Genomic DNA, 11,230 nt, shown 5'->3' on the forward strand with positions numbered 1-11,230 from the left:
GGGATATCGATCCTTGTACCTCTCGCATGCTAAGTGAGAGCTCTATAATCTAAGATACATCCCTTTATTCAATTACCCCTAATAATGTCGTTTGATTTTTCTTATAATCCTAATTCATCTATTAACATGATTAGAAAAAAACTACTTATTGGCACGAAATTCTAGAAAAACTGGTGAGAGATGATCCCTCTATGACGGAAGAAGGTTTGAATAATGAAAGATCTTATAAGATAGACTCCGCAAACTTACCAGCAACAAACAAAGCTAAGGTGATCAACCTGGGAGTTGATAACAACAACACCCCCTTTCTCACTGTGAAAAAGTGTCTGATGATGTTGTAATTAATAAATAGAGAAGTTCGTAATGACAATCCTGATGGGATTCCCTCTCCTCTTTGTAATAAAACGTCCAATAATATACCAGAGTACAATATCAAATATATGTCAGATGATGATGTTTCATTTCAGTCTTATATTAATTAGAAATGAAAATTTTCTTGAAACATGAGGACAAAATCGTTTCCGCAGCTAAAACAACAATCGAAATAAACCTCAATAAGGTCGGTGATTCTCAAATTGTATTGATCAGACAAAGTTTGAGTGAGAACGAACGTCATGAAATGAGAGAATTGTTAATTAAGGCCAACAAAGACGTGTTCGCCTGGTCTTACAAGGATATGTCCGGTGTAGATCTTGGAATTGTTCGACATTAAATTCCCCTTTATCAAGAGACTAACCCGTGAAACAAAAGTTAAGACGGATGAAGACTAAGGTTGTAGCTAAGATTAAAGAAGAAGTTAAAAAACAGTTGGAAGCAAGATTCCTTGAAACTTTGCACTACTCTCACATGGATAGCTAATGTGGTTCTTGTCTTAAAGAAAGACGGAAGGATGCGCGTGTGTGTAGACTAATGTAATCTGAATAAAGTCAGCCTTAAGGATATTTTCCTTTACCTCATATCTACATTATGGTCGATCATACCGCCGACAATCAGGTATTGTCTTTCATAGATGGATTTTTATAGCATAACCAGATCCTAATCGTTGAAGAAGACTACATTTATCACAGAGGTAAGCACATTCTATTCAGGGTTATGCCCTTTGGTCTTAAATACGTCAAGGATACTTACCAAAGAGAATTCATTATGATCTTACATGACATGATCCATAAGGAAATAGAAGTCTATATAAATGACATGATCGTGAAATCTAAAGGTCGCCATGTTCATATTTCCATCATAGACAAATTCTTGTAGAGATTTAGAAAATACTAACTTCGATTAAACCCAAAAAAGTGTGTGTTCAGAGTCACCGCTGGTAGGATTCAAGGTTTTCTTATTACCCAACGAGGAATAGAAATCGATTCATCCAAAATCGAGGCAATTACGGCCATGCCTACACCTCGAAATGAAAGAGAAGTCCAGGGTTTCCTAGGAAAAATCTAGTTCATTAGTCGGTTCATTAGCAAACTGACTCTCACTCTTGATCCTCTTTTTAAGTTATTGAAAAATGATCATAAATTTCAAAGGAATGAACTTGTCAACAAGCGTTTGACAAAATTAAAGACTATATAAATTCACCACCGGTCCTTAAGCCACCAAGGCCCGACCTTCCCTTGATTCTCTAACTCACAATAATAGATTTGGCTATAGGTAGCCTGTTGGCTCAAGAAAACGAGAATAAGCTCGAGATCGCCGTTTACTATTTAAGTAAGAGAATGACTGGATACAAATTAAATTATTCGACACCCGGAAAAGTGTGTTAGGCACTTGCATGGGTCACCAAAAGATTGAGGCACTATATGCAAGCTCACTCTATCAAGATGGTATCCAAGTTAGATCCAATCCATTATTTGTTTCAGCAAACACTACTATCGCCCAAATTTTCTAAATGGATTATGATGATTTATGAATACGATATTACATATACGGTTTAGAAATCTGTTAAAGGAAGCGTTGTTGCGACTTCCTAGCTGATCAACCTATCACGATTGGGCCTTCATATGAACTCGACTTTCCGGATGACACCATAATGTATGTCGCTTCAGACACATGGAAACTGATGTTTGATGGAGTTTCATCCAAGAATGGCTATGGAATTGGAATTCTCTTGATAGATCCCAAGAGAACGTATAACCTCATCTCTATTATGTTAGAATATTTTGTAACCAACAATGATGCCGAGTATGAGGCATGTCTCTTAGCTCTCAAAATTGCATATGAACGAAGAGTAACTAAACTAGACGTAGTTGGCAACTCTAACCTAGTTATATCCTAAGGTAATGGAACATGGAAAGTATGAGGGGAAAATCTTAAACCCTATCATACTTGCCTACTCTAATTTATCGACATATTCGATCACGTGTATTTTGTTCATGCGCCAAGAAGTCAAAGTCGCTTTGCCGATGCTTTGGCCACGCTAGATGCTATAACCCAAATCCCTGTTAGAATAAAGGTCAAAAATCTAATAATCCGGAAGAAATAGAAGCCCAATTTGAAATTTTGAGTGGTAACCTCCATGCAAGTGCCCACCAAACAATTGTTCGATAGTCTTCAAAAATACATTTAGTATGGAGAATATTCGTCCCATTTATGGGCTAAGGAACGAAGAGACTATGCTTGGATAGATAACAAGCTATACATATGATCTTTTGATAATCAAAACATGCTTTAATTCAATGGTCCTGAAGCACGACGGATCATAGAAGAAGTACACGCAGGAGTATGTGGTCCACATATGAATGGACTAGCCCTTGCCAAGAAAATACTCCATCTCGGATATTATTGGCAAAATATGGAACATAAATGTGTTATATATGTATAGATATGTCACCAATGTAAGATCTATGTTGACTTAAAACATACTCCCAATAACCTTACTTTACAGTATGACATCAACATGGCTCTTTTCTACATGGGGCATTGATGTCTTTGGAAAAAATTATATTCATGCGTCAAATTGACATGAGTTCATACTCGTAGTTATCGACTATTTTTCTAAAATGGGTCGAGGAAGTGTCTTACAAAATTATGAAATCTACTCAAGTGACAAAGTTCATCCGCATCAATATCATTGCTAGATACGGGGTACCTCATGCCATTATTTCAGATAATGGGAGACACTTTCAAGGAAATATGTTATCCTTACTCAAAAAATTTAAAATTGAACACCACAAATCATCGCCTTATCGACCCCAAACTAACGGCACGGTCGAAGTAGTTAACAAAATGTGATTAGGATATTAAAAAGATGACTAACACATACAAGGATTGGCATGAGAAGTTGTCATTTGCCTTATGGGGATATTTGTACTAATGGTCGAGTATCGACATACGAAACTCCCTATTCTCTAGTATACGGTATGGATGTCGTACAACCCATTGAGATTGAAATATGTAAACTAAGAGTTCTTTTGGAATCTCAGGTCATTGAAGAAGACTAGATAAAATCTCGGTATGACTAATTGACGTTAATGTAAGACCATCGGTTGAATGCGTTATGTAAAACTCAGGTTTACTAGAACCAAATGGTCGATACCTTTAATAGAAAGGTCAAGCCCATTAACCTAAAAGAATGTGACTTGGTGCTCAAACAAACTCGAGAACTGTTAGACCCTAGGGGCAAGTTCTGACCACGATGGAAAGGGCATTTCCTAATTAAGTTAATCCTCTCCGGAGGTACAGTTCGCCTGTCCACAGTTGACAGTCGCTGTTTTGTAATCTTTTTGTTCTTCAATTTCTATACTCAAATAGATCAATCTCAGATCTACTTCCGCGCATAGAATCTTACTGGATCTCTTGTAAAATTCATTAACCAGTTCAATTCCAAGAGAAATAATCGAGTTTCAGAATTTGAAGAAGTTGTTGCTTCTCTCAAATGACTTTTGATTTCTTTTAGAGGTCTGGATATCAAAAAAATGTTGTGAAATATTAGTTTTTTTTGTATCTGGGAAGTGGCTCGGTTATAGGGTAGGTAAGGTAAAGGTAAATTAAAAATCTAGTATTGAGATGGTACTTCACTACCGAACTTGTAATCCTCCATGTGAGTTGAGTTTGGCCATATTCAGCTTGAGTCTGTCAATTGTTGATCAGTCGTGACATTTTGGCTCATATATCTTCTTGCAATGAAAACTCTTTAACACATCAATATTTAAAACAGTACATAAAACTTTATGCAAACCAAATAATTTAATTAAATTGTCATGATATATTAGAACTAAACTTGTATTTATAAAAAAATAGTATTACTTAAACTGATTAAGTTAATAACATTAAATTAACTAGCAAGAATATTTTTTATTATACATTTGTACGGTTAATGGTATAAATAAAATACAAAACATTATATTTTTCAAATATATATAATTTCTCTCATAAACATTTTATATCCAATTATTTATATCATATTACTCATGTTTTCTCCCTTCGGTTAATTAAAAATCTTATTCACATATTTTTCATCTATGTTTTTTCAATTGACCTATTATTATTTATCTTGTAACCTCATTCCGAGCATTTTATGTCCAACTATCTCATTGTATTACTGATTTTTCTTCCCATCAGTTAAACCAACAAATTATCTCTTGTTGTCAATCGACCTTTCAGTACTTAGTATTGTGACTTTACTCTAAAGATTTTGTACTCGGAGATCTCATAATTACTAATCTCTTTAACATCAATTCGGTCAACGAACCATCTTATTCACATATTTAACCACAATTATCTTTGGTTCCCAAATCTATATCTCCCAATTAATCTTATTACCTCATTTTGAGCATTTTACACCTGAACTATCTCATCATATTAGTGACATCTTACTTCGGTTAAACCAACAAACTCATTCACATATTAACCACAATTATCTCTTGTTTCTCAATTGACTTTTCAGTACTTAATCTCATGACCTTACTCCGAGCATTTTGTACTTAATCATCTCATCATTACCCAATTTTTATAATTACTTCCGCCAACTAACCATCTCCTATTCACATATTAACCACCACATATTTCATTGTACCCAATCGAACTCTCAATACTTATCTCATGACCTCACTCCAAGAATATTGTACTCAACCATTTCATTGTTACCGGCCTCATCGACTAACCAACTACCTCATTCAAATATTTAACCATCGCATATCCCTTGTTCCTACTAATCAATCACCTCCATAAACTAATCATCCCATTATTTATTCATATAAATTTTTATAATTATTTCAATTTTACCCATCATAATATTTAAACATTGGTCTTATGATGTATAATAAACATTTTAATTAATAAATCACTTAAAATTGTTAATTTATATTTATAATTTAATATATAATTTATATGATTAAACGTTCAAAATAAATCACTCAAACAAACATCATTCTTTAACATTATACAAAGTTAAAATAAAACATCAACCCATAACCAAACTAATTTACTCTCACGGTTATTCGATGAAGTGCGAGAACTCAGTAACCTAGTAATAAACATTATTATAATATATAGATTAGCGTGACAAAATTAAATATTTTGGTGACAAGAAATATTGTATTTTCTCACTATATTCAACCAAATGTTATCCAGTTCAAATAAATGAGTATGTTGTGAGAGTATTTTTTTATATATAGAAGAACATGATGCCGTTGATGGTTTGGTGCTGAATACCTGGATCGGGTATGAGGAAAAAAATAGTGGTAACCTAGTTCAAGTTTCAATCGAGTTTACACCATCATTATTTTTTAAGTAAAGAAAAAAGAGGAAAAATAAAGTGAATATCAAAGTAGTACATTGACAATTATCATCTTCAAGCTTCAAGCAGGATAACACAAAACATCTTATACAAGAAACTTTATTAAGAACTTAATTTTGTCCTGCTGTTGTTGATTGAAACAAAAGCAGAAAAGAAATTAGCCAAGACCGGGGAGGAGACTCACTCCTCTCATTATGCATTACTTGATTGTTTCCGAGCTTCTTCTCGCATTACTGCTCTCACATAGATCTCATAGCAACACCCTGAATTCAACACATGTAAGAAAAACAATAATGCAGCTTGGAATTATTAGTGAGAAAGCAGATGAAAGAGTGGTAATCATGACAAGATGAAATTTAAATAAATTTATGAATTTTTAGTTACTGAGTTTAGTTTCCAAATGTTTTTGCAACTAGATTCAGATGTATAAACAAAATAAATAGATAAATGTGTTTCCAAATGGAGCTGTAATGAAAAGTTGAGAACCCTACTAAATTTATCTCATCAAAATTTGGATTTGGGTGTCATTTTGAAGGCTTGGGAAAATTAACTTTAGGTTGTTCAAAAACCTCGTTTTTGGGCAATGATTGGAAGGACCCATTATTATTGTGGAGCTCAAATCACACGATCAAATTTGGGAAGCAAAGATCAAGTAACCCATTAACGTCAATAACCACTTTTCCGCAAAAAAATAACTTGGTAAAAGATCCTATGCTCAGCTTACAGGTAAAAGAAGCTGCCTAGATTTTGGTTCTTATTCATTTTCAAATGGACTACTGTATCTTATTTATTTCTAGTTGATTAGGAGAATTATGTGATGAAATTCTGATCAACTTAGTCAATTGTTTAGCACTTAAGTTGTACCTAATATCAATGTAGAACTATTTAGCATTTAAGAAGTAACAAATTGAATACTAAATATAATCACTTGGAAACTGGATGCTGACAGCATTTTAAAACAGTCCCCAAACCTATTCCGTTGAAATGTTGAGCTTAACTAAGTTCATCAAATAATTGGATTGATTACATGACATTGCTTGATGATAATATGGATATTTAAGCTTATTTTACCACTAAACATGATACATAAATCACGGGTCAATAGGATTGGAACACACCTTAAGTCCATTACCTAAAAAGTTACTATAACCTAATAATACTCTTCAATCTTCCTGATCATTATAAGTTCCTTATTATTATTTACAGCTAACACTTTATTGCATGAATCATAAATAAGGAAAACATTGTTCAAAGTAAAGTCAGGCGAGTCTCTGATGGATGATGACTTTATGTTAAGCGCCTTTGTACCAGGATCAAGTCTGTTCATAAAATATGTGATCATGTACTATCAAGATTGAGAGATCTCTTAAATCATTGGACACATGATAATTTGACTGTTCAATATGTTTATAAACGCAAACATTGCTACACCTTTGTGTCTATAATACAATAGATGCATATCAGAAAGGTGATTTTCTTGATAAATTAATGCCTACTAACTTAATCCAAAACAAACTTCCTTGAACTAATTCAAGTCTTATGCAACATCAGCAATAGCAATAAAGATTGTTTTGGAATTATTGTAGTAGGACACTATGAGCAAAATATGTCAAGAGGGAGTTGGAATACTTCACAATCACAAGACCAAGCTCAATGAGCAGTATCATTCCAAGTAGGTGCTCCAGAAGGAACTACTTAACAAAGATGGACAATGGCCCTTCAAGCTCTATATCTAACAACATTTAACATTTTAATCCTCCACTCTAAATGAAGGTAACAAAAGTAAGATATTGAATTTAAGACATTAAGCAGTAGAAAGGGAAAGCTATTCAGAGCAATATAAAGTTGAAATGTTAACAAAAAGGATGCTGATAAGGTTACAGAATAAAACCAACATATATCAAACGTGTAGAAGACAACTCTGATTGTAAGAAAGAACACATTAATTTGGAAGCTCAAGGAAGCAGTAGATGTTAAACTCTCATTAATAATTTCAGCTAGTTGAAACAAACAATACGTCCAAGAACAGTCGAAATAGAAACTTACCAGCCACAACAACGATGGTGAGAACATCCCCTATCCGTTTGATTACACGAACACCTGTCTTATGTGACTTGAACCGACTTAAGACTGGGTCTTCAGCTAAGAGCTTCATTGTAAGAAAACAGATATTAACAAATCATGTCATATTGGGAAGCTAAGGACAAATCTAAACATTATATAATGATTATATATCAAACTTCATCTAGGTTCTCTACTCATACATTTCATTTTATCATATGATATTTCAGTCAAGAAAAGATAAGGGTAAGGATATTGATATGAGAGTGGACAAAATTTTCCATTTAGCTATTCTTTGAAGTCTAATTCAGCCTACAATTCATTAAAGGTCAAATAATAAAGATGGGTCGACAAATATTAGATCAATTACACAGAACTCACAGCCTTCTCGCGAAGCCCTGGTTCAACATGGAATCCGCGACGAGAGAGAGATGAAGCATTTTCCGTCTTCTGTTTGGCAATTGACAAAAAAATGAATATCAAAATTGAAAGGAAATTGACGAACTTGTTAAGAAATATAGAGTTCAGAGCAATAATACATTAATATAAGAACGGAAAACAGTGGCTTTGTTGAGGAAGAACGCCATGGTTTCTGATTCGGATGTCCGAGCGAGAAAGAGATCTGGTTTGATTAGAATAGTTGTAGCCAACTCAAAGAAAAACAAATATATTTATTTGAATAATATATAATAATTAATATTATAAATATTTAAATATATACTTTTTAATATTAAGTATTTTATTTATTTTTTATAAATTATCAATACAGTAATATGAAATTTACTATTTAATTATATATTTATAAATTAATTTTTTTTATTTAAAATAATTTGAATATTTTATTAACTTAATTTTAAATAAATAATAAATATTTTTAAAAAGTAATAATAGAGGAAAAAATAAAATTGAAATTATAAGATTATAATTAGAAGATAGAGTGATAGAGAAAATTAAATTTAAAACAAAAAAAAATTGTTTAATTATAATTTCTTTTAATTTATTAATTAAAATTGTCGTGTTACATCAACTCTTAAAAGGCATAACTATAAGCGGAATAAATGCGTTCTATGCTGTGGCATTATTTGAAAAAGAGATGGGAGAGAGAATGACGTGGTGCAATTTTATTAGACAGAATAACAAAATTTTTCGCTCTTCTCTTCCTTCTCAATTTTATCATTTATCCAATTAGTGATGTAGTGACACATTATTCTTTCCCTCAAATTCCCTCCCTCCCCTGTCACTCCTCTTTTTTTTAATAAGTAAGAAATAATCCATAAGAGTCGGTTATAATATTTTTAACTAACCCTATCCACACATGTATTAACTAAAGTTATTATTAACCAACAAAAATTATTTAAAAACTATAGGAACTTATTATTAAGTTATTGTTTAATAAGAAAATTTGTTTGAAACTTATTTTTATAGAATAGAGATATTATAAGAAGTTATTACAACACTCTCAACCCAGCTTCTTAATCTTCTCGGCTTAAAGCTTTGGTTTGTGGCATCAGCTAAGACATGAAAGAACAAAGTGGTTGAAATTTGATCCTGGTGTGTGTTGGGTTGTTTATTTGGCTCCTAATTATATAATAAATTTTTTTTAATTAATTTAGAAGGACATTTATGTTAAATAGGGACACGACGGTCTTATAGGAAAAATACTCTTGAGTTGTCATCATTATATTATACAAGTAGAAAGAAACGACCTTATCAAAACATATCTGAGACATCTAGTATATACTTTTAGAGATAGTGAAATTTTTTATTTGTTTATGTTCTTATCTTTATTTGTTTCTTGTTTAACATTTGATTATATTGAAACTTCTTTCGGATGAAAGTCACTCCTAGATTTGAGGGGATTTTACACATTAAATTCTTAGTATTCTTATGTCGTTTATGTTTGATGTTTCTCGCTCCTAAAGATCCAATCAAGTGGGAAAAGTTAATTATCACAAGTGTGATTATTCCACTTTATTTCCAACATAGTTGTATCAGAACTTGGTTCTAAGCATTTTTTTTACTGTGATTGATTTATGGATATTAACACAAACAAAACGATTTTGTTGAATGCTTTAAACTATCATATCTGAAAGGGTAAAATAAAATATCTTATATTTGTGAAGTCTTTGCATTTACCTATTTTTTGTTTTGAGAAAAACCCATCTCAAAATATGATGAGGAATGGGCTTTTGAGCATGAACATGTATGTGGTTTCATTCGTTAACTTGTTGAAAAAAATGTTTATAACGACATACAACATGAGACAGATGCACCTACTTTGTGGAGTAAACTTGAGAATTTGTATGCTTCAAAGTCATGAAATGACAAATTATTTTTACTCTAAAAGATTGTTCATTTGCGATATAGTGATAGTGTTTCTATGGTTGATCACTTGAATGACTTTCAGGGTGTTCTTGATTAGATGTCAAGAATATGAATAAACTTCGAAGACGATGTTCAAGGAATTTGGTTATTGACTACTCTTCATGATTCATGAGAGACTTTTAAAATTTCTCTTTGTAACTTTGTTTTTAATGGTGTAGTAACATTGGAGATTTCCCAAGATGTCTTGGATGAAGAATTGAGACAAAAATCTCAAGGTTCTTCGTCACAGTCAAATATGTTTGTTGCTGAAAACCGGGGAAGACATGATAGTAGAGGTGAGAAAGATAAGTCAAGACACGAGAGTCAAAACACAAGCCAACTAATGTTACAATTTTGGTAAAAGTGGACACATAAAGACAGTAAAAGCTCAAAAATGAAGCAAATACATCTAAGAAAAAGTAAGATGATTATAAAGATTGAAGGAAATATGTCCTTTAATTTAATGTGAAATGACTAAACTTAGATAGGACAATTAACAGTGATAATTTAATCTGATTATGTTAGGAGTCGTAGTGCTTTGCTAGAAGCCAACTACGATTAATGGGGTTAAACCCATAACTATTATAATTGGGTCCTATGAGGTCACACACTTAGAGTTGACAGAATAGATTAATGAGAATGAAATCCAATTATTAATAATATATTAGATATTATTAATAATTAGAAATAATATTTTATTTATGAAATAAAATAATTAACCATGGTTAATTGATTATGGAAACGTGATATATTAAATTAATTATGAATATAATGATTTGAAATATATTTTATTTAGAAAATAAACGTTTATTATAAATATTAATTGCAAAACGGAGGAAACCAAAAAATGGTCTTTTGGTTTTCTTTTACTCTGACTCTCTAATTTAACAGTTTAAAATAAGGATATGGGAGATGGTGAATGTGTGATTGAAAAACTCATTTTTTTCCATAAGAAATTAGATTGCTTCTGTTGTTCTTTCGTCCTAGCAGTCGAAGTCAACTGAATCTTGACGAGTTCGTGTGGACCAAGTAGAGGAGCAACACGTGGGGCTCTCATCCTTTATAAAA

At 32.0% G+C, this 11,230-nt stretch overlaps 1 protein-coding gene across 1 annotated transcript; it reads right to left on the minus strand.

Annotated features, from left to right (window-relative positions):
* Nucleotides 1-5,751: 5,751 nt before the first annotated feature.
* On the minus strand, nucleotides 5,752-8,443 carry LOC124929423 (succinate dehydrogenase subunit 7B, mitochondrial-like). The gene is made up of 4 exons (XM_047469782.1): nucleotides 8,338-8,443; nucleotides 8,180-8,248; nucleotides 7,784-7,886; nucleotides 5,752-6,000 (listed from the first exon to the last, which is right to left on the minus strand). The coding sequence occupies exons 1-4, from the start codon at nucleotides 8,383-8,385 to the stop codon at nucleotides 5,930-5,932; spliced, it is 291 nt and encodes a 96-aa protein (XP_047325738.1). The 5' UTR covers nucleotides 8,386-8,443; the 3' UTR covers nucleotides 5,752-5,929.
* Between the last annotated feature and the right edge of the window lie 2,787 nt (nucleotides 8,444-11,230).

The sequence above is a fragment of the Impatiens glandulifera genome, chromosome 1 (assembly GCF_907164915.1).
Source record: "Impatiens glandulifera chromosome 1, dImpGla2.1, whole genome shotgun sequence".
Lineage (NCBI taxonomy): Eukaryota > Viridiplantae > Streptophyta > Magnoliopsida > Ericales > Balsaminaceae > Impatiens > Impatiens glandulifera.

Excerpts from the sequence above, each read along its gene's own strand:
- LOC124929423 (XM_047469782.1), bottom strand. The coding sequence starts at position 8,385 with ATGGCGTTCTTCCTCAACAAAGCCACTGTTTTCCGTTCTTATATTAAT. Across the intron at positions 8,249-8,337 it reads TTTTCCGTTCTTATATTAAT|AAGACGGAAAATGCTTCATC; the intron begins GTATTATTGCTC and ends ATTGCCAAACAG. Across the intron at positions 7,887-8,179 it reads CAGGGCTTCGCGAGAAGGCT|CTCTTAGCTGAAGACCCAGT; the intron begins GTGAGTTCTGTG and ends CTTACAATGAAG.